This window comes from Narcine bancroftii, chromosome 4 (genome assembly GCF_036971445.1).
Source record: "Narcine bancroftii isolate sNarBan1 chromosome 4, sNarBan1.hap1, whole genome shotgun sequence".
NCBI classification, from domain to species: domain Eukaryota; kingdom Metazoa; phylum Chordata; class Chondrichthyes; order Torpediniformes; family Narcinidae; genus Narcine; species Narcine bancroftii.
The window spans coordinates 73,168,516-73,193,859 of record NC_091472.1 but is presented as its reverse complement, the minus strand read 5'-3'; the positions used below and the strand labels follow the sequence as shown (position 1 = coordinate 73,193,859).

General features: G+C 40.7%; 1 protein-coding gene across 1 annotated transcript in view; it reads left to right on the top strand.

Annotated features, from left to right (window-relative positions):
* The first annotated feature begins 2,937 nt into the window (after positions 1-2,937).
* LOC138762376 (NADPH oxidase 3-like) overlaps positions 2,938-25,344 on the top strand; it is a 67,269-nt gene continuing 44,862 nt past the window's right edge. Inside the window, 1 exon segment of the mRNA XM_069936143.1 lies at positions 2,938-3,138. Coding sequence (XP_069792244.1) covers positions 2,938-3,138 — 201 coding nt within the window.

Here is a 25,344-nt window from a genome sequence, read left to right as displayed (position 1 = left end):
GCCATTTCTGGCCAGTCGCCGGATCACACTGACGCCATGTGCATCTCCTGGGCAATGCTATCCTGGGCCAGCTGACCCCCATCCACCCCAACTCACCCGACTCACTGACTAGATGATGTGGTCAACACGCACGCATACAAAACCGTGCACTCGTCACGCTCCATGCTCCTAAAGACACCCAATGCATGTGGGATATCTTTTTCGGCAGCCAGATTGGCAACAAGCATGAAGTGGTTTGCCTGTCACAATATGTAGGTTTGAGCTTCAGTTTGTGCTGGTGTGTATGAATGGTGATATTATTAGATATGTGCATAATACCCAGAATAGATTATATACAAATATGGATCATGGCCAAAAGTACCCAGTCTAATTTGTGATCAGTATATTTTAACATGAGAAGAATGCTGCTGTGATCTTTATCAGTAAAATTAAAGCAAGATCATTCAATACTGCAAAAAAATGGCACATAATCCTGCTTTTGGTACGAACGTAAAAAAAATGTAAAAGCCATAGTAAATAAAAATTAGTTAATCTATTTGCATGGTGTTCAGAATCCAAAGTAAAGATTCATAAAGATCAGAAATGACAACTGAGCTGTCATGCAGTTCTGTCTTATGACTTTGCCAGACACCTAATTTTTAGTTATGTCATAAACTACATACAACATATTCTTCTGCAATTTTGAAAAATTATTGGACCTCGAGCTTGATGTTTGTGTTAGAGTTTGGGGTGTGCATGCTGTGGTTGAACTTAACATTACTGAGTGCTTGTCACATCTCATCTGACTGATATGATAAAAACATAGAACTACATCACAGAAACAAGCCCTTCTTGTCTGTGCCGAACTATTTTTTCAGCCTAGTGCTACTGACCTACACCCAGTCCACAACCCTCCATCCCTTTCCCTTCCATGTACCTACCCAAATTCTTCTTAAATGTTAAAATTGAGCCTGCATTCACCATTTCAGCTAGCACTCTCTGTGTGAAGAAGTTCCCCCTAATGTTCCCCCTAAACCTTTCCCCTTTCACCCTTAACACGTCTTCTGGTTTGTATCTCACCTGCCCTCAGTGGGAAAAAAAAAGGCCTACCTATATTTACTCTATCTATACCTGTCATAATTTTAAATATTCTATCAAATTACCCCTCATTCTTCTACGCTCCAGGGAAAAAAAGTCTTAACTTGTTTAACCTTTCCCTGTAACTCAGTTCCTGAAGTCCAGGCAACATCCTAGTAAATCTCTGCACTCTTTCAATCTTATTGATATCATTCCTGTAGTTAGGGGACCAGAAATGCACACAATACTCTAAACTTCGCCTCACCAAAGTCTTAAACAACTTTACCATAACATCCCAACACCTATACTCAATAGTTTGATTTATGAAGTCCAATTAGCCAAAAGATCTCTTTATAATGTGACACCATTTTCTTTTATTATTTTATTTAAAAGTTTTTCCATACATTTGTCATTAATAAATTGTATTACAATACTATAGATTATTAAATTGAAAAAAAATTAATTCGTTACATGATGGTTATAACCCCTTCCCTTCCCTCCCTGTACCCTCCCATTATAAAGAATAATATATGTATAAAGAATACACTTGTAATAAAAAAATAAGAAAAAAGGGTAGTATCTTGGATTGCTTGGGGTATCACTCTCCCACACACTGGAATTTAACAAATTTTATATGATAATTTTTATTTTAAGGAAGAAGGTTAACATGGGTCTCGAAAGGCTAGAAGAACATTTCTACATATTTAGACTTAACATTTGCATATATGGGCTCCAAATTTGCAAATATATAAAATATTCATTTCTCAAATTATACGTAATTTTCTCTAAAGGGATATAGTATTGAATTTCTGGATTCTAGCTTCCCATTCCAAAATGTAAATCCAATTTCCAAGTCACTGCAATACACTTCCTTGCTACTGCTAATGTTATTTTAACGAATTTCAATTGATATATCGATAACTTCAACTTAGGTCTTGTTCCTTCTCTATCTTCCAAAAGGAATAAATCTGGATTTAGCAGAATACTATACCTGTAACTTGTTCTAAGAAATTCCCTAGATCAACCTAAAAAGGTTTTACCTTAGAACATGACCAAGATGAAAGCAAGAACGAACCTATCTCTTCACCACACCTGATATGTCTCATTTCATTCTATTCAATTTTTGTGGTGTTAAATATAACTGATGCAAAAAATTATACTGAACAGATCTATATCTTACATTAGTAGTATTTCTCATACTATCTTGACAGAGATCTAACCATCTTTGCTCACAATTGTAATATTCAAGTCCAGCTCCCATTTCTATCTAGATTAATGCAATCCTTGTTTAATAGTTCCCTTTTGCAATAAAAGATATATTGCAGAAGTGAATTTCTTAGTATTTCCTCTCCTAATAAGAGCTTCCACCTCACTACAAATGGTAGCCGCATCTGTAAACCTAACATTTCGCTTAAATATGCTCTCAGCTGGAAATAACAGAACAAAGTATTGTTAGGTATTCCATATTTATTCCTCAATTGTTCAAAGGTCATTAATTTGCCTTGTTCATAACAATCTTCAATATTTTTAACACCATGTAACAGCCCATGAGGTGACCCAACACACAAAATGGCAGACAAACAAGGTGATCTCACAAAGCCCATGCAAGCTAATGGCCTTTCTTCCCAACCAACAGCCCGTATGGCGGGAAACAGCGAACATTGACCAACCAGCGGCCGGCACTCCAGTGATGTCACTTCCACCAACAACGGCAGGAAAACCGGACCCAGTGGTGGGAAGCTGGACCTATATAAGCAAGGGCAGGGAGAGCAATAAAAGCAGTCTTAACTACTTTTAATTGTGTGACATTCTTCCGCTCTTTGCTGTAGCGCTCATTAAATAAGTGACCCAGACCGGTTCAAACAGCATTTGGACCTGAAGATGACCAATCAGTCAACGCTCCATGCAGTCTCCTTGAAGCTGCCAAAGTTATGGACATCGCAACCACTGGTGTGGTTCAAGGAGGCTAAAGCCCAGTTCCAACTCCAACAGATCTCTGCTGATGTCACAAAGTACTACTGCAAGGTGAGCTCGCTGGACAAGGACACAGCACCAAGAGTCACTGATTTCCTGCAGTTCAGGGTAAATATGATGCCCTCAAAGAGTTTTTAACCCGCACTTTTGGGCTTTCACAGTGTGAGCGCCCTGCCTGACTGCTGCACATGGATTGCCTGGGGGACAGGGCCCCATCTGTCCTCATGAGCAACATGCTGGCTTTGGCCGAGGGGCACAAGCCTTACCTGCTCTTCGAGCAGGTTTTTTCTGGAACAGCTGCCCAATGATAAAATGATATCAGACTGCTGCTCACCGACGAAGACTTCAGTGACCCCAGGAAAGTTGCCACCCAGCCAGAGTGCTTTGGAGAGCAAAATGGGATAGCAGCAGCATGGTGGAACAGGTCGCTACACTCCGCATGCAGCAACAACATGGTTGCAATAATCAACAAAAAGGCAAGTGGATTCCCCCATCGATCATTCTATCATTAACGAAGGGGTAAGGAGGCCAGCCGTTGATAACGGCTATGGTGGTTGACCAACAAGACTGCCTCCTCCATGTCTGCGACTCCTTCTCAGGAGAGCATTTCCTGGTTGACATGGGTGCGGAGATCAGTGTCCTTCCTCCCTCAGCCCAAGACACCTGGAATGGGAAACTGGATCTGAGGGTAGCGAACAGTAGGAGAAGAAAGACCTTTGGCACCCACTCTGTCCCACTCCACTTTGGCAATAGCTGCTTCACGAGCACCTTCACACTGGCAGTGGTGGCACAGGCGCTCATGGCAGCAGACTTCCTCTGGGCCCACTGTCTACTAATGGTTGGTGCATGCCAAGACCTTCCAGACTTTTTCCCTGGGTGAAGCAAAGTTACCAACCCCCCCACCCCACCTCGACTCCGTCACAGTATCTAATAACAAATTCATACACATGCTGGAGGAGTTCCCTTCCATCGTGGTGCCACAGATTACGTTGGTCGAGCCCAAGCACAGGGTAAGGCATCACATCCTGACAGAGGGCCCCCCGCACGTTGCCAATCATCCCAAGAAATTCAACCTCGCAAAGGAGGAGTTTAAAAATATGGAGGAGTTGGGGATCATGCAGTGCTCCGACAGTCCCTGGGCCTTCCTCTGCACATGGTACTGAAGGCAGCAGGAAGGTGCAGGCCATGTGGAGACTACCACTGCCTTAATGAGGCCACCACACCAGACAGATATCCTGTGCCACATATACAGGATTTTACTATGAACCTACAGGGGGCATAGATATTCTCGAAGGTTGACCTTATCTGGAGCTATCATCAGATCCCAGTCCAGCCTGATGACATCCCTAAAACTGCTATCAGCACCCACTTTGGGCTGCTTGGCCTCCTAAGAATGCCTTTCAGACTCAAAAATGCAGCTCAGACCCACCAGAGGTGGTGGGCTGGGACCTCAAGTTTGAATTCGTTTACCTGGCCAACATCATGATAGCCAGCCACAATCGCAAGGAACATATGGCTCACTGAAGACAATTGTGCACTTGCCTGAGCGACTTTGGCCTAACAATCAGTCTGCCCAAATGTCAGTTTGGGCTAGAGACAATAGACTTCCTGGACCATGGAATTATCAAACACAGGGCGACACCCCTGCCTGAAAAGGTAGAGGCCAACAGGTGCTTCACCAAACCCTACACAGTGAAGGACCTCTAGGAATTCACCAGAATGATCAATTTTTACCACTGCTTCATACCGCAGCAATCTACATCATACTTATGGCGGGGAAGAAAAAAAGATCGCCTGGAATAGAGAAGCATCGGAGATGTTCCAGAAGGCAAAAGATTCCTGGACTTCCCAATGGAAAGACCACAGTCCGTCCAGATCGGTAGCAGAATATCGAGCATCTCAGGGCTATGTGCTCAGCCGGCTCCTGTTCTCTCTACTGACCCATGATTGTATCGCCAGATCCAGCTCCAACACTCTCATCAAGTTTGCAAATGACAACATTAGTTGGCCTGGTCAGCATCAACGAGTCGCACGACAGAGAAGAGGTGGAAAATCTCATGAAATTATGTGAGAGTAACAACCTGAGTCTCAACAAGGACGAGATGAAGGAGACAACTGTGAACTTCAGGAGGACCAGGAACGACCACCTTCACTACACATCAACAACTCTGTAGTAGAGAGAGTGGAGACCACCAGGTTGCTTGAAGTTCACTTAACATCTCCTCACTTGTCAGGAAGGTACAACAGCAACTGCAATTTCTGAGAAGATTGAAGCGGGAAAGGCTTCCAGCTACCATTATGTCAACCTTCTATAGGAGCTCTATCGAGAGCTCCTGGCTGGCTACATCACAGTGTGATATGGTTGCTGCAGAGAAATGGATCAGAGGTCAATCCACAGGACTATAAGAGTGACAGAAAGGATCAATGGAGTCTCCCTTCCCCCCATTGATGTGATCTACCAGAATCATTGTCTGAAGAGAGCATGCAAAATAATTGAGGACCATTCCACCCTGCACACATCTTTCAGCTGCTCCCATTGGGGAAGAGATACAGGAGTATCAGAGCCAGCACCACCAGGCTGAGGAACAGCTTCTTCCCACTGGCAGTGAGAATGCTGACTGACTAAAGGAACTGCTCACACCAACCATCTGAGACTTTCATCTGTACAAAACAACATTTATTTATTTATTTTTATAATACTTGTCCTGCATGTGTATTATTTGTCTGTCTGTGTATTATGTCTGGTTGCGTGACTGCATGTTTTTGAATTAAGGACTAGAGAATGACAATAAATTTGACTTGACTTGGTTTAGCCACTTATTGGGTTTTCTTCAGAACTGGTATAATGGTGACCTTTTTGAAACAAGTGAGAAATACAAGCTATGGCAGGAAGAGATCAAAGATATCCATAAATGAGCCTGCTAGTTGACCTGCACAGACTCTTAGGACACATCCTGGGACTCTGTCTGAGCCACTCACTTTCTTTGAGTTCACCCTCTGGAAGGCTAACCTGACATCAGCTGCTGAGACCATGGGTGCAGGAGTGTTACATCCTTGCTGGCTAGTGATTGAAGTGAGCACAGAATGCATTCTTCTTATCGGGTGCTGTTGCATGCCATGTTCTATTGCTTTGTTTTGTACTCTGTGATGCATGCCCTGCCACAGTTGTTGGGTGTCCATGATGTTCATAGTGCAGTCTGCCTCTTGGCTTCCCTGATGGTCTTGCAAAGAGCCAGACTCCCAACTTGAATATCTCTAACCTGGCTTTCAGCAGAAAAATGACTTTACAAATCATCTTTGGTTTCGAATTGGTTAACATTGCATTAACATTAAACATGTTATTAAAAGGCACCATTCACTGTTTATTAAGCTACGGTTTTCTTCTGTCTCTTCAGAGTCAATGAGCATGAAGTAATTAGTCTCCGGCATGTTTTTTTTAAAAAGTGAGGTGAGGAGTAGATTGCCAGGTCCTAAGATTCACAATCTGTGCCACATTACTCCTTCTCTTGAACTTGATTTCCGTATTAGTAAGAACATATATCATGAATTCAAGTAGAATTATCTCATAAAGAACTAAGTTCTATTGAACATATTGAATGCTTTTACAGTTCATCAATTACCTGTCTCAGTGACTCTGAAAGCTCCCCTAGGATAATAGTTTCATCAAACCACTTCCCTTTAAATTGCTGGCCTAGCTGATTTAAGACTTTCAAGTGAAGTTCTTTAGGTATATGATGGTGATGCAAGAATTCTTTATACTCATGGAGCTAAAATAATTATTTTAAAAGATTAATGTCATGAAAGTCTAAACACAGAACTTCCACTGCGCATAGATATCAACGTATGAAAAAATGTAACTATCACGGTGTTACTTCTGTCAGACATCATAAAAGAAAGGACTATTTTGATGGTTTGTTCATTGCCATGTTCGATTTTGCTTCTCGTAGTGCTTTCCAAATTTGTCACCACCCTGCTTCTTTCAAGACCATATCAATCATTTTTGATCTGATAAATTAAATGAAGAACTATGAAGAACAAATGAGTTTTTCTGCAATTTAACAATCATACTGTAGAGCTCGTTGAAAGAATCAAAGACTTGTTGATCCAAACCAAGGCTTTTATTAGCAAAAGACAGGAGCTCTTCACAGGTGGCTGACCAGTCCGGAATGATCCGACCTGGCTAGGGACACAACCCTTTAAGGCCCAGACAGTAGGCGTGGCTTAGCTCTCAGCCAATCGCTGTAAGCACAGTTGAGATACTGTAACTATATACACTGGTGATAAATCTGTACTATCACACATACTTTATGAGAAATTGCACTAGCTATAATGAAGGATTTCAAAGGAGTATTCTTGACCATTTTGGTCAAGACATGAAGCAACATGTTCACCTTGTCATTAAATAGAGAATTTCATTCATTCATCTATTCAAACCCATGACTTGTTAAAAGACACCATGCCAGAAAATTAATGAATTTTCAATTAAAAACTTTAAATCTTTTATCAATAATACATTATCAAGCTATGACAAGAAATTGGCTTAAATTACATTGATTATTTGCTCTCAGTCAGAAGTAGCATATTCCCACTTGTAGGATATACAGTGTTGAACATTTCGCTGCCAGTGAGATTCCTGGCATTAACTCATTGCACCATTCCTTCAATGCTGTGCTGAAACTAATATTAGGAGAGCACCATCACAACAACTCTCAAAAACAAGATTCATGGCATGTCCTCAAAGCAAGAAGGAAGGGATAACACATGTACCTATTCCAATTATGCCCCACTTTCACAGGCAAAAACTAATAATGGCCAACCAAACAGCAATGGCAACGCTCATCTCAGGACGCTGTTATCAGTCTTTGCTCCTTGTCCCCACATCTGCAACTATTTTGCATTTTGCGCTTTCCTTGGGAGTAAGCAATTTGTTGTAAAACAACTACAGAGAAGAATGGGAACCCAGATTTTACCATGCATCATTAGGAGTCCTGGAGGATGAGTTGGACAGGTGAAAGGAGTTCATCTGCACAAGGATCAAGGAGGGGCTCAGGAACGTAGTGAAGTGGCAGTGGAAGAAGCAACTGAGGTGATATTCAGGAAATAAACTCCAAAGGTATGAAATGCAATGCCATATGAAATTTAATTATCTTTCATGTGTGGCCATGGTTAGTAAAATATTGTTAAATATCTTTCCCAATAAATATATCTCCATCTTCATATTTTGTTCCAGAAACCAACCCAATTAAACTATTCAGAGCCAAAATCCAACATTCAAATGCTCCAGTATCAAACCCTTATATATGAATCACTACTCAAAGCACTTCATAGCTTGTACATTGTGGTGGTATACCACCCGTCTACTGCAGGGGGCAACCTCTGTACCTACAGGAGTGAAGGGGACAGGACAACACCTGGCCGGATGTCAATCAGTCAGTCGGCCTGAATGGATCAAGCCCCACCCGGTAAAGTGTCAATCCCCTCCGGAATATAAGCCTGCGCCGGCCTCCTCAGGCCTCACTCAGAGTTGCTGCAGCCACAGCCAGCCTGGCTCTGTGGAAGTCTTTGTGGATTAAAGCCTGTTGTACAGTCTTTATCTTTGTGTGTGTCTGATTCTGGCTAACAGTGCACCACATACATAACACAAAGTTTTCAACCTGCAGATAGCCACACAACCAAAAAATACTTGTACAACATGAACACACTTGCCTCTCTGCTGAAGAACAATCTGGACTACAAATGTAGCCAGTGTCAGATATTGGTAGGGCAACCTCCTGTCCATCTATTCACCCACCCACTGATGAAAAAGGTCCAGGAACAGGACCACTAAATAGCTGAGACATACTCAAATTTATTCCTCTTTCTCACACTTTGCCACATCACAATATCTCTTTTGAGCATCACTCCCTCATTACAATCCTTTTATTATGATTTCTTTCTCCTTTCAGATAGCCAACAGACAGAATGGAGAAGCATGGAGAATTCATCTCATCAATTATCTGACACTCTGATAATTTCATGTATTGTAGAAGCTGGGGTATCTTTTCCCCATACCTAATGTATGGCCCATGTCCCAACAATCCATTTCAAATAACTTATGTTGCAAAGGGCTCAGGTAAAACTTTCAGTGGGCCAGCCAAAAACTAGCTGTTAAGCTAGCACAATTGATGCATCAGTAGGCCAGGTGGATGTCATATTTAAGTCTCAAGGAGCTTGGTTGAGCCTACCTCTGACCTGGCATACAGACTTGTCTGAATCCTGAAGTCTATCTATTTTCACCATGGTCGTGGCCAGCATATGCAGACTGAGTCATCATTATCTTATGACAGATGCCTCAGCTGTTGCAACAAAGATAGGTAATAAAGCCTAAATGGTTTTGAGGAACCTCAGACGTCTATCACCATAGCTCAGAATGTCTACAGTCAAAGCAGTCCAGCAAACTGGTCCTGATGAAGGCATCAGGCCCAAAATGTCAACTGCCTTTTACTTCCTATGAATGGTGCATGACTTGCTGAGTTTCTCCTGCACTTCTGTGTACTCCAGCAAACCATCCTCCAACAGATTACAAATATTTCTAAGGCACATAAATGTCCTTACCCTGACACACACACAGCTATCACCACTCCTCTAGACATGGTTTGTCATCTGCTCAAAGACAGATTGCTGGAATACCAGGACAGGTTCCATTCGTCACTGGAATCCAGATCGAGTATGACAGCAGTTTAAATACTAATAGAATTCAGACTTTACCCTACAGCAAACGTTCTCTAATGCTAAAATGAAAGCTGAGACCAGCCATCAGTTACTGCATCATTGTTGGGTCTACAGTGGTTATCATGTTATTGGTCACCACTCTGGCTGGAAAGAATGGGCTCCTGGCAAAGCCATGTGCAAATTTGAAGGTAAACTTTGCATGTCAATTTCAATTCACTAAAATAATTTTTTAATGTTTTAATATGTTTTTAAAACATCACTGGTGCCTTTACTTTGTAAATCCATCTACTTGAATCACAATTGGCACCATTGCTGTGACCTGAGCTAACAGCAAGCATACATGATAGACTCAATTAATAAACTGAGGTTTAGAATCCAGATTTCAGAAATACCTAAAAACAAAAGAATAAAAAGAAAATTTAATTCAGAATTACTTCATTGCAACGATTTCAGGCCAATTAATAATTCAGACTAGGCATATTTAAAGTACAGCAGCTGGGACTGGAACAGGAAAAGCTGGCAAGTTTGTGGAAAACCCCATTTGGAAAATGGGTTATAAGTTCTTAATTCAGTTTAGTCAAAGCCCTTGTGGTCGATTCAAGAGGAGAGGACTGGCTGTCTAATGTTTCACTTGGAATAAGTGAAACAAAAAGGAACTCTGTGGTAACCTGAAAGAAAGAGGTTATCTTCTGAAGAGCCAAGTTTCGTCATCAAAACACAGGAGTGGCTGATTAAAAAGGGATCAGTTATGGATGTCCTGGAACAAGAAATCTGTCTCTGAAAACAAACAAAAGAACCTTCCTGAACGTTAACCATTTACCTTTCAAGCACCAAAGCCTGGTGAACTTTATAAATGTTAAATTCTGTGCACAGTATAAGAATTGCCTGCAACTGGTGAACTTGGAGGAATGAGAAGTGAGATTGGACTGTGAACCAAATAACTTTTCTGAACTTACAGACACATTACATACACGTGGACTTAGAATTAGAAGGGGTTAAGTTAAACCAATTGTGATAAGTTAAAGTGTGATTCTGTTTTCATGTTTAAAGATTATTAAAAGTAACTTTTCTTTAAGTAACCATTTTTCTTAGTGAATATCCATTGCTGCTGGGTTTATGGGTCCTCTGGGCTTGTAACAAACTTACTAAAATCATATCCTTACAACTATGCAGCAATGAAATGCCTCATATCATTTGTTCAGCTCAGATTACAATTTCAATTGTAGTGCAAAATCATAGAATTATCTGAAAATGAATAACATGAATTCAAAAATACACTAGATCCAATATTAAGCCAAGAAGCCTTATCATTTCACTAGTGCTCTAAAGTATTGTGCACTGTACACTAAATAGCAGAATACCAAGTTCAATATTGAACTAATTTGATCTTATATCTTTATTATTTACCAAGACTTTCTAGAACAACTTCAAGTTTTCAAAAGAAGATATTCAGTTTGATACTCTTATCTTTGTCCTGACTTTTGTACTAATTATCTGTGTCCTATACTAACCAACCACCTAATAGGAAATTAGTTTTCACTATAAACTCTATCAAAACTCTCCAGTTTGTTCATCATAAAGCATAGAAATCTACAGAACAGTACAGGCCTTTCAACACACAGTGCTAATTTCTCTACTGCATTATCCTCCATTTTTCTCAGTTCCATATTCCTATCTAATTGTCTCATAAAAGATCCACCACCATAACCAAGATCACAATCCATGCACTCACCACTCTCTGTGTGAAATATTTACATTCCCCCCCCCCCCAAGTACTTACTCCCAAGCACCATGTTTGCAATTTCAGCCTTGGGAAAAGGCCTCTGGCCATCTACATGGTTAATGCCTCTCATCATCTTCAACACCTCTATTAGGTCACCCCTCGTTCTCCATTGCTCAAAGGAGAAAAGACCAAGTTCACTCAACCTATCATCATAAAGCATTATCTCCAGTCCAGGCAATATCCTTGTAAATCTCCTCTGCTCCCTCTCTAGAGCATCAACATCTTCCCTGTAATGAGGTGACCAGAACTGAATACGATATTCCAAGTGGGGTCTGTAACATTACCTCACTGCTCTTGAACTTGACCCCACAGTTAATGAAAGCCAATGCACCATATGCCTTCTTGAAAACACGTACACTTTCTTAACAATATCCTCTATAAATTTCCTTTAAACCTCTTTGTTCAAAGGAGATACCTTTTATTATCTTCCCTAAATTGTGTAAGTATGTGATATACCAATTTCTTTAACCACTGAATTTGTGCAGTGATTGTAGTGCTACAGAGCTGTTAAATCATGAGTTGAAGTATTATGTTAAAGGAAAGAATTTATTTCCAGTGTTATCGACACTGTTAAACCTCTAAAGGTTAATAATGGTTCAATGAAATTACTTCATCCTTGTTTATTTCAGACAAGCAAGGATTATTCCATCATCCTCTAGATTTACTGTTACCAGGTGGAAACTTTATAATTCACTCACCACATGATTCCCAGCCTCCAACTTGTCTTTATAGCCAGATTCCACTAAATTTCAAGTCAATAGTAACACGAGTTTACTGATAGTAATCGGCTAGATTATACTTGTTCCGTCTTTGCAGATATGAGACAATTGAGCAATTGGTTGGAAGCTCAACCATGAGCAGTGGGCTTCAGTTGGAGTATTGATGGGTCTGTGTTTGGTCATTCTTTTATATCATGTGGAGAATGATATCTGTAATCATGAAAATTTCAAAAAGGTTGTGAGATCCTTCATTTATTTAACATATCTGGATCAAGATAATTGCCAACATTTCAGTGTCATCTTATTTACTCATATGTCACGTCCTATAGCCATTGAGGATGGGGGTTATTCAGAGTTTTGCCTTTTTTGTTACAATTGGATGCGAGAGGAGTATACACCTATGAATTAATATGACCTGGTTTGTTGATTATGAGATTGGATAGCTCCAGCTACAGTACATGGTTTCATTACTTATCAAGCATGCAGTCCCATGTTGAAGTTGGGGTCTTTATGAAATAGATGGCATATTTCTCTATTCTTCTCTTTGATCCAAAATTTTATGCAGTTCTGGTAGCGTAGCTATAGGAAATATGTCATTAGCAAGAAAGGGTGCAAAAACAATTCACATGGGACTGAAGGGCTTGAATTTTAAGGAAAAACTGAATAGGCTTGAATATTTTTCCTGGGGCTTAGGAAACTGAGGGGTGACCTTACAGAGGTACACAGAATCACGAGGGGTTAACATAATGTGAACAATTTTGATCTTTTTCCAAGGTTAGGAAAGTGTAAAGTAAAAGGGCATAGATTTAAAATGGGAGAGGAAAGATCTGAATGGGTCCTGAGGGAGCAACTTTTCCACCCAAAGCTTTAGGGTACGTGGAATGAGCTGTCAGAGGAAATCATACAGGCAAGGACAAATAAAAAGCAATAAGGAGGAACAAAGAAAATAGGTGCAGGAGTAGCTATTTGGTCCTTCAAGCCTACACTGCCATTCATTTTGATCATAGGTGATCATCTATTCAGTACCCAATATCTGCCTTCTCCCTATACCTCCTGATCCCCTTAGCCACAAGGGCCAAATCTAACTCCCTCTTAAATATAGATAAAGAACCGGCTTCAACTACTTCCTGTGGCAAAGAATTCCACAGATTCACTACTCTCTGAGAGAAAAAAAAATTCTCACCTCAGTCCTAAAAGATTTCCCATTATCCTTAAACTGGTTCCGGTTTTCCCCAACATTGGAAACAATCTTCCTGCATCTAGCCTGTCCAATCCCTTAAGAATTTTATACCCCTCAGTCTTCTAAATTCCAGTGAATATAAGCCTAGTTGATCCAGCCTTTCTTCATATGTAATCCTGCCATCTCTCTGCTCCTGTACTCGATTCCTCTTGCTATGAATGCCAACATACCATTCACTTTCCTCACTGCCTGCTGTACCTGCATGTCTGCTTTCAAGGACTGGTGTACAGCAACACCCAGGTCTCATTGCATCTCTCCTTTTCCTAATCGGACACCATTTAGGTACTAATCTTCTCTCCTGTTCTTGCCTCCAAAGTGGATAACCTCACACTTATCAACATTATATTGCATCTGCCATCCTTTGACCCACTCACTTAACTTGTCCAAGTCACCCTGCATCCTCTTAGCATTCTCTACACAGCTAACCCTGCCACCCAGCTTCATGTCGTCTGCAAACTTGGAGATGCTGCTTTCGATTCTCTCATCTAAGTCATTGATATATATTGTAAATAACTGTGGTCTGAGCCTTGCGGTCTCCCACTAGTCACTGCTTGCCATGCTGAGAAGGATGTCTGTCAACCAATTCTCTATCTATTTCAATACCATACCTCCTATACAATGTGCATTAAGTTTTTCACTTATCTCCTGTGTGGGACCTTATCAAAAGCCTTCTGAAAGTCCAGATCTGCCACATCCTTATCCACTCTACTAGTTATATCCTCAAAAAATTCTATTAGATTCATCAGACGTAATTTTCCCTTCATAAAACCACGCTGACTCTGTCCGATGATATCACTACTTTCCCAATGTGCTGCAATCGCATCTTTAATAACTGACTCTAGCATTTTCCCCACTAACTGGTCTATAGTTTCCCATTTTCTCTCTCCCCCTCTTCTTACAAAGTGGGGTTACACTTGCCACCCTCCAATCATCAGGAACTAACCCAGAATCTAAAGAGTTTTGAAAAATTACCATTAATGCATCCACTATTTCTTGGGCTACTTCCTTAAGCACTCTTGGATGCAGACTATCCAGCCCTGGGGATTTATCTGCCTTTAATCTCTTCAATTTACCGAACACAACCTCTCAACTTACATTTATTTCCTTCAATCCTTCCCTCACATTACATTCTCGGTCCCCTACTATTTCCTGAAGATTATTAATGTTTTCCTTAGTGAAGACAGAACTCAATGTTATTCAGTTTGGTTTGCCATGCCCTTGTTCCCCATGATCAATTCACCAGTTTCTGATTGTAATGGACCCACATTTCTCAACTAATTTCTTTCTCTTTACATATCTATAAAAGCTTTTACAGTCATTTTTTATGTTCCCTGCCAGCTTTCTCTCATAATCCCTTTTACCTTTCGTAATTAATCCTTTTGTCCTCCTCTGTTGAATTCTGAATTTCTCCCAGTCCTCAGGAATACTGTTTTTTTTTGGCTAATTTATACGCTATTTCTTTGGATTTGATACTCTCCCTGATTTCCCTTGTAGCCACGGATTTATTCTTTTTCCAAATTAGGATGTACAATTGTTGTATTTCATCCAAGCTTTCTTTAGATGATTGCCATTGCATTTTCACCGTTAGTCTTTTAAATATCTTAGCCAATTCACATCTCATATCATCAAAGTTATCCTTCTTTAAGTTCAGAATCTTTGTATTTGAATTAACTCTGTCACTCTCCATCTGAATGAAGAATTCCACCATACTGTGGTCACTCTTGCCCAAGGGGCTTCTCACAACAAGCTTGCTAATTACCCTTCCCTATTACTCAATACCCAATCTAGGATGGCTTGTTCCCTTGTTGGTTCCTTGATATGCTGGTTTAGAAAACAATCCTACATACATTCTAAGAAATCCTCTTCCTCATTACCCTTATCAATTTGGTTCACCCAATCTCCTCTCTCACCACCATTCAGGGCCCAAACTGTCCTTCCATGTGAAGCAATACTTCACCTGAAAATCTATGAGTCATTTTCTTCATCTGGTGCTCTCAGTGGCCCCCTCTATATCGGGGATACTGGATGCAGAATGGGCCAATCGCTTTGTTGAGCATGTTCACTGTCTGCTACAATAGCAAGCACCTCTCAGTGGCCAGTCACTTCAGTTTCACTTCCCATTCCCACAATGGTGTATGGCCTCATGTACTTCTAGGATGAGGCCACTCACAAATTGGAGGAACAACACTTTGTATTCTGTCTTGGCAGTCTCCAACCAGACAGCATCAATATCAATCCTCAATTTTTGGTAAACCCTCCCTCCTTCCCCCTTCACTTTCCCCTGCCCATAAATATACCTTTGTTCCTCCAGCTCTTACCTCCTTCCCTTCTTTACTTCTAATAGACAGCATCTGTCTCAGCCCTCTACCTCTTCCCCTATCAGCTCTCAGCTTCTTTCTTTTCTTCCCCCTAATTAAATCAACCCATCATCTTGAAGCTTGTGTTCCTCTCCTTCCCCTGCTTCCCACCTTCTTTTTAGGCGAATGCTCGAAATTTAGGCATTCCTGATGAAGGGCTGAGGTTCAAAACAGCGACCGACTATTGCTTTCCATGGATGCTGCTTGACCTGCTAAGTTCCTCCACTACTTTAGTATATTGTTCTTGTTCTCCAGCATCTGCAGACTCCTTGTTTACGTCTTTCCAACAGTGTCCATATACCCAAAAAATAAATTTAAAAAACTATATAAATGGTGTTTTGCTTAAGAGCTCTGATTAAAATCATAAATAAAACCCCATGTGAATTAACCTATTCCTTCTTATCCTGCACAAGTACAAAATAAATAAGAGTAGGAGAAGGTAACCTGGCCCATTGAGCCATCGAACATTAGAGCATGGAAAGCAGGCTTTTCAACCCTTCTAGTCTATGCCAAACTATTTTCTGCCTCGTCTCACTGACGTGCCCAGAGCAGTCCAGAGCCCTCCATAACCAACCCCCCTCCCACCACCAACCATGTACCTGTCCCTGTTTTACTGCACTCCTCAGTGCCCTACCATTTACTGTGTATGTCCTTCCTTGGTTTGTCCTTCCAAAATGCAACACCTCATACTTGTCTGCATTAAATTCCATCTGACATTTTTCAGTCCGGCTGGTCCAGATCACTCTGCAAGCTTTGAAAGTCTTCTTCGCTGTCCACATGCCTTCAATCTTAGTGTCATCTGCAAATGTGCTAATCCAATTGATGTTATCATCTAGATCATTGATATAGTTGAAAAACAACATTGGCCTCAGCATTGATCCCAGAGGCACACCACTCATCACTGTAAAGGTTAAAACCTTGTGTTTTTTGACTCTTAGTTAATTTTGTGCCTATCTCTTTAGGAGAGCTATTGTTTGTAGTGTTACCACAGTGACTATGATGTAATATCTGACCAGACTAATGGCTTGCTCATTATTCTTCAGCATGTGAGGAAGTGTGAGCACAAGAAATTTTTCTTTGTATCACTTCAAATATCGTTATGAATCTCTTTAAAGTTTGAGCTTCTTTATATATGTTATATATCTCTATCATTATACAGTAAATACTTTGTTATTCATCATTATGAAAGTCTTAATGCAAATTTATGTAAAATGTTAATCCGTTTTATCAATGAATTAAAGCTACGTAAAGCAGCAGTCACAAAGTTGCATTTATTGGATTAAAGAGATCTAAATTTGGAATATCATAGCTCAAGCTTTTGGAAGATGATACTTTGAAATTAGGATATATTAGAACAAGGCAAGGTCATCTATAGTTACAGGCCTTCAGTCTGAGAAACATTCATCCACTACCATGCTCTGGCTTCTCCCATATAGCCAATATTGAATCCAGTTTAATAACATTCCATAAATATTGAGTGGCTGAACCTTCCAGACAAACCTTCCATGTGGGACCTTGTCAAAGACCTTACCAAAATCCATGTAGACAACATTCACAGCCTTTCCTTCAACTTTCCTGGTAACCTTTTATAAAAGCTCTATCGGATTGGTTTAACACGACCAACAGTACCATGCACAAAGCCATGTTGGCTACCCCTAATTATTCTCTAGCTATCCTATATCCAATAATTTACCTACTACTGACGTCAGGGGTACTCTTGGAGTTTTCATTAAACAATGGAACAACATGAGCTACCTTCCAACCCTCAACACCTCACATGTGGATAAAGACATTTTAATTATTTCTGCCAAGATTCCTGCAATTTCTGTACCAGCTTCCCTCAATGTCCAGTGGAATATCATGTCAGACCCAGGGGACTTATCCACCTTAATTGCTTTAAGACAGCAAGCACCTCCTCTTTATTATTTATCAGTCTATGACCTCACTGCTTGACCTTACTTCCCAAGATTATGCCAATTTCCTGAGGAAATACTGTTGCAAAAATAACCATTTAAGATCGCTCCCATCTCTTCTGGTTCCATAAATAGCTGGCCACTCTGATCTTCAAGAGGACCAATTTTGTCCCATACTATCCTTTTGTTCTTAATATACCTGTAGAAACTCATTGGATTTCCCTTCACATTGTCAGCCAAAGCCACCTCATGTCTTTGTTTATCCCTCCTAATTTTCTTGTTTTTTTCTTGCATTTTTAATAATTCATTTGTTCCTTGTTGTCTATACCTGCTATACACCTCTCTCTTCTTCTTAACCAAATCCCAAATAGCCTTCAAAAGCCAAGTTTCCCCCTGCTTGTTAACTTTACCTTTAATCCTGACAGGAAGATACAAACTCTGTACACTCTAAATTTCACCTTTGAATGCCTTCCATTTACTGAGCACATCCTTGCCAGAAAACAATGTTCCAATTCACGCTTTCTAGATCTTTTCTCATTTCCTCAAAATTGGTGTTTCTCCATTTTAGAATCTCAACCTGAGGACCAGATATATCCTTATTCAAAAGTAACTTGAAATTAATGGCATTATGATCACTGGGCCTAAAATGTTCCCCTACATACTTTTATCACCTGTCCTGTCTCTTTCCCTAAAATGAGATCTAGCATTGGATCCAATATCCATTCAATAAAATCATGCCTGATCTTATGATAGACTCACCTCCATCTACCTGCCTTTCTCCCACGTGCTTTATTTCCCCTACTATGTAAAAATCTATCCAACCTTGTCTTAAATATATTTACTGAGGTAGCCTCCACTGCTTCAATGGGCAGAGAATTCCATTGATTTATACCGCTCTGGGAAAAGCAGTTCCTCCTCATCTCTGTCCTCAATCTACTACCCTGAATCTGAATAGTTTCTTACCAGTGGAAACAATGTACCTACTTCTATCATCTATACCTTTCATAATTTTATACATTTCCCCTCTCATTCTTCTGTATAACAGTGAGTACAGTCCCAGAAGATTTGGTCTCTCCTCATAGGCCAACACCCTCATCGCTGGAATCAACCTGGTGAACCTTCACTGCACTGCTTCCAAAGCCAGTCTAGCCTTCCTCAAGTAAGGAGACCAGAATTGCATATGATACTCCTGATATGGCCTCACCAGTACCCTGTGCAGTTGCAGTACATTCTCCCTGTTCGAAAATTCAATCCCTCCAGCAATGAAGGCCAACATTCCATTTGCCCTCTTGATAGCCTGTTGCACCTGCAAACCAACCTTTTGCAATTTATGCACAAGCACTCCCAAGTCCTTCTGCACGGCAACATGTTGCAATCACTTGCCATTTAAATAATATCTTCCATTTTTCCTTCAAAGTGGATAAACTCACATTTACCAAAATTACACTCCATCTGCCAGACCCTTTCCCACTCATAACTTATCTTTATCTCTCTGCAGACTCTCTTTATCCTCTGTCAAATTTGCTTTTGCACTCAATTTAGGGTCATCAGCAAACTTAGATGCACCACACCCTGTCCCTTCTTCTAGATCGCTAATCTATATCGTGAACAGCAGGCCCAGCACGAACACACCGCTCACCACTGATTGTTAACCAGAAAAACACTCATGAACCCAAACTCTCCATTTTCTAATAGTTAACCAGTCCTCGATCCATGCTAATACATCACCCCCAACTCTATGCATCCTTATCTTAGGCCTGTAATGTGGCACTTAATCAAATGTCTTCTGGAAATCCAAGTACAACGTCCATCTGATCCCCTCTATCTACTGCACTCATTATATCCTGAAAGAATTTGAGTAAGTTTGTCAAACAGGACCTGCCTTTGCTAAATCCATACTGCTTCAGATGATGGATCCATTTTGTTTCAAATGCCTCATTATTTCTTCTTTAATGATAGCTTCAAGCATTTTCCCAACTACAGACATTAAACTAACTGGCCTATAGTTCCCTGCCTTTTGCCTACATCCTTTTATTTTGAACAGTAGTGTAACATTTGCCATCTTCCAATCTTCCAGGACCTTGCCAAAGCCAGAGAATTTTGGAAAATTATCAACAAAGCCTCTACTATAATTTCTGACATTTTTTCGGTACCCTGAGAACTATTCCATCAGGACCAGCCAGCTTATCTATCTTTAGGGCCACAAATTTGTTCAGCACTACCTCTACTGATAGCTATTGCAGCCAGGTTCTCTCCTCCATTTGCATCGATAACCTCTGATTTTGGCATGGCAGATGTGTCCTCCACCTAGACCAATTTGCAGTCTTTCACACTACTAAACAAATTAATTCCTCCAACATTTGCATCTTAGAGGTGCGAAGGTTCAATGTTATCAGTCCATCTGCAGAGAATCCCTTCATAGCTTCAACCTCCAAATCTCAGTAATCTCTATTAGCCTTATTCATTCTTCATGTCTAATTCTGACCTTCATCATCCTTAAATATATCATTTGATAGCCATAGTCTGAGATGCCATGATCCAAATCTCTTCACTTTTCTGTTTCCTCGAAGGTAGTCTAATTCCCAATTCTTTGACAGGCATAATTTGTCTGTCCTAATTCTTCTCTCCACAAGACTTGTCATCAAATTACATTTGCTCAGATACCCATGCAGATCCTTGGATTGTATTGCTATCCTGAGAAAGCTCCAGAAGTGCAAGCTTTTGTGACATCAGTAGGAGTTGGTGGAACTATTCATATGTATGGTGGGTGTACATTATCTCTTTGCTTTCTCTTTCATTTTATGGATACTTCTTGGGTATTCAAAATGGAAAAGATACAGGATTAGGTCATCAAGAGAGCAGAAACTGTGGTGCATGTTCACCGTCAGCAACTCATCAGTTAATAGCCAAAAAAAGAGAACTGAGAGGAGGGGGAATAAGGTGTGTTTATGTCTTCATTTGTTGATTCCTGCCATGCCCACTGTTGGTCAATGGAGTCCTGCTCCCACCCTTACCACTCTGCCAATGCCTTTTTATTGAATTTCAATAAATCACTAATTCCTTTCTAGTATGGCCCATTACTGCAAGGCTTGCATTCCATTTCTTTCACATTTTCTTTGTGATCGTCCATCTTTTACTTCATGTTAAAAGGAGCAGAGAGTTACTGTGCTACAAAATGTGAGATGTGATTGTCATCGATGATAGCTTTCATGATGTATGAGACCTGAATGCTGGGGTCCTTAATTTGCAAGAACACTAAGCATTATTCCCATCATCTCAAAAGGGACAGCAAATTATCAAAAACATAACAATGCTGGAGGAACTCACCAAGTCTCGCATAAGAGATAAAGATATATAAACAACATTTTTGGCCTGAATAAAAAGACTGGGGGAGGAGGAACATAGGACAACTGGCAAAAGGCGATAATTGGACATGGATAGGATAGGATATGAATGGTGAAAATTGATCAGGGGAGGAGTGTGGCTCTGTGAATGCAGAGCTGGAGGCAAGGAGATTGAGGAAAAGGGGGAGAGGGAGAACCATTGACAACTCAGATCGCGGCTGACAGGTTCTAAAGCTTAATCAGCTGCATTTGCACTGGAAGCCATTTATGAATGGGTTGCTCGTTGACATGTCGTTGACTCAACAGGCAAAGTCAGTTAGCATTTTTGTGTTAAATGGCTTTATGGATTCTGTAAGAATGCTGCAGTGCTGTTTACCCAGGAACCCAGGAAATGACTGAAGTAATTAATTCAGATGATTTTGGATGATGAGATGATCGGTTTTAATTGTCTGCTGGGATGTGCTTATGCCTAGTAAACATGTGGCACTCTCTGTCACCTTATCCACTTATGTGTCAATCTCAGGAACTATGGACTTGAACCCCAAGATCCCTCTGTATGTCAATATTCTTTCAGGGAACTATGTAAAACAGTACTGAAATTTATACATAATCAAACCAAAATTTTACAAATAACCTTGAATGAAATCTGGAATGTGCTCTTTAATCACCTGAATTGTTTGATTACAAATTTAAAACTGTGGACCACAGGGAAAATAAAGGTTAAGAAAACTTTCTTTGTCCCAAACATTATGGAGGGCTTTGTACATCAGAAATGATGGAAGTCTCAGCATTGATTTCTGATGAACATGACTCTTCACAGACCACCAGTCATAACAACTTCCCCTACCCACAACCCTCTGTCATCTCTCGCCAGGCCAATTTTGAATCCAATCTACCAAGTCATCTTCTGGATCAGCCCTTGTGTAAGAGACGGTGAAGTTTATTAAAGTCCACATAAACAACAGGCACAGCCCCATGTACATCAATCATCTTCATCACCTCAAAAAAAATCAAACTTTTGAGCCATCACTTCCTCCACACAAAGCCATATTAATTATCCAGATGACACAAAGAATTGAGGTGTTGTGGACATCAAGGAAGGCTTTCAAGGCTTGCAGAAGGATCTATACCAGCTGGAAAAATGGCAAACAGAATAATGCAGACAAGTTTGAGGTGTTGCATTTTGGAAGGATAAACCAATGTAGGACATACAAAGTAAATGGTAGGGCACTGAGGAGTGCAGTAGAACAAAGGGATCCAGGAATACAGATACATAATTCCCTGAATGTGCCATCACAGGTAGATAGGGTTGTAAAGAGCTTTTGGCATCTTGCCCATCTTAAATCAAAGTATTGATTATAGGAGCTGGGATTTTTTGGTAAAGTTGTACAAGACATTGGTGAAGCCAAATTTGAAGTATCGTGTGCAGTTTTAGTCTCCTCACTATAAATTTGAAAGAGTGCAGAGAAGATTAGGACTTCAGGAACTGAGTTACAGGGAAAGGTCAAACAGCTTAGGACTTTTTTTTACCCTGGTCCTTGAAGAATGAGGAGAGATTTGAAAAAGTACAAAAACTACAGTAATGAATGCGAACTACATTTTCACAATTAAGTAAAAAATTGGATTGGACAGGTACATGGATTGGGAGGGGAACGGAGGGAGATGGAATGGGTGCAGGTCAATGGAACCAGTCCGAATAATAGTTCCCAGCCAAAGCTTCAGTTTTCTGTGGTGTTATGCTCTATGGTGTTTTCTTCGCAAAATATCATGCCAAATCAGATTCCTCCATTTAATATCTTACCTAAACATGCTATTAGAGCGAGTAACCAACTTGTCCAGTCTCAAAGGGCTTTCTGTCTCGACACCATGTGGCCTTGGTAAGCAGCAGAGAGGACGCTGAATCCTTTCTCCCGCCGATGACTCAGGCCAGTCTACTGATCCCATGGGACATGCAAATCGTCGGAGTCTCCTCACAATTATTCCCCATCCCTCAAGATCAAGCTGCCCTTGTTGGGAAGTTTCAAACCTCGACGCCAATGAAAGATGCTGCCCCTCGCGGCATATGGGTCATGTCCACGGGCGGTCAGGCTTGAGATTCCAAGAAGAAATCCCCCCCCACCCCACCCCACCCCAGTGCAGCCCAGCCCAGCCCAGCCCCCAAGTGATGGCAGTGGCCACGGAATCAGCAGTGCAATCGGAGGATCATGGTGGTGTGGGACATTCGGCCCATCCAACGCTGCTTTCCATTTGTCTGGGTAAAGGTGTTGGTAAATTCCCTGCATATTCTCTTCAAATACTCACTGAATTCTTTCCCCAGGTCTCCACTATTTTTCACCACAATTTTGCTTGAAGATTTCCTCGTCCCCGTTTATTCGAGATTTGTACCCCTCCACCAAACTTTATTTGTATCAGCTTCTGGTGGATCTGGATAGTCTTTTTATTAAACCATCTCTGCCCTAGGAAGAACAACAACTCCATTTAGACTATAAGATATAGGAGCAGATGGAGGACGTTCGGCCCTTTGAGCCTGCTCTGTTGAGCTGAGCCTTTATTGTGGTGCAGGTGATCTCAGGCAAGGGGTGGGGGTGGGGGGGGGGGGCGGCAGCGACATTGGCATCTGCATTAACGTGATAAAAAGCAAATTGAAATGGACCCAGGTCTTTTACGAGATAAGAGTTGATCTCCTCCATAACCAAGCTCCCAAAGCACTTCATCACAGTAGCCATAAGTAATTTACGGTTGCAATGAGTCTTCTGTTTCTAGCAGTGCAAATTAACTAGGATTGGAAGACTGGATATATGATCTCTTTGGAAGTTTGCAAACCCAACAAACCTCAATGGAAGATATAGAGATAAAATTCTTGAGAGATTCCACAAATATATTAAAAAAAGGATGGATAGGCAGAATTGGTCCCATTAAAGATCTGCATGGTCGACCTTGTGTGGAGCTACAGGGGATAGTTGAAATTTTAAATGAATGTTTCTCAACAGACTACTTTGAATAGATCATGAAAACTAAAATTTAAAACATGAGTTATGATACCCTGGACCATGTACAAATTGCCAAGACAAAGTTGATATGGCCTTGGAATGCAGGGCCTGAGCAAGAATACCCTCAAATTTGTGGAAAGCTCTGGAAGAAATTGCAGAGGCCTTTGCAGAGATATTGACAGTATTTTTTGGCTGCCGTTGAAGTGCTGGAAGACCTGAGGGTGGCAAATATTGTACTATTATTTTAAAAAAGCCAGCAAGGACAAGCCACGGAATAACAGGCCAGGCAGTCTGACATCATTCATGGGAAAGTTGCTGGAGCAGATTCTGAGAGACAGCAACTACCAGCATTTGGGTAGGTAGCAACTAATTAGAGTTGATTAATATGGCTTTGTGCGTGGATAATCATGTCTCACAAATCTAATAGAACTTTTTGAAAAGGTGACCAAGAGGATTGATGCGGGCAGAGTCTTGGTATTGTCTACATGTAAGGCATTTGATGAGATCTTGCATGGCAGACTAATTTGCAAGGTTAGAACACAGGGGATCCAAGATTAAATAGCCTATTGTGCTCTCAAATGGCTTTGGGGAGGGTGTCAGAGGTCACAAATGGAGGGTTGCTTATCAGATTTGAGGTGTGTGCCCAGTGGTCTGTCCACTCTTGTTTATTATCCATAGTAGCAATTTGGATGACTTGGTTAACAAAGTTACTAGAACACCCACATTTATGGTATCATGGACATTCAGGAAGGATATCTCAGTTTACAAGATCGAGATCAGTTGGGAAGATGGGCCAAGGAATAGCAAATGTACCTAAGTCTGAAGTATGGCAAGTCAAACCAAACCAGGACTTTCACAGTAAATGGTAGTGCTCTGGAGAGTGGCCCTAGAGAGACTTGGGAGCATCAGGCCACAGTTCCCTGAGCATTTGGCATACTTGCCTTCAATGAGCAAGGTATTAAGTACAAAGGTTGAAACATCATGATACAGCTGTATAAGGCATTGAGAAAACTACAGTTGCAGTATTGTGTGGTAGTGACATTAATTATTGAAATAACCCAAACCACACAGAATGTTAATGCAGCCTAAACAACACAAGCTGCTAAGGTTATTTAATATTTGGCATCATACTAAAAGCTACCCTTTTCAAATAATGAATTTGAGGCAAAATGTGATTACTTTTTATTTTTGAATATTTTATTTTTGATTTTCCAAGATTCACACAATTCCAAAACAACAATACAGGTACATGATCCT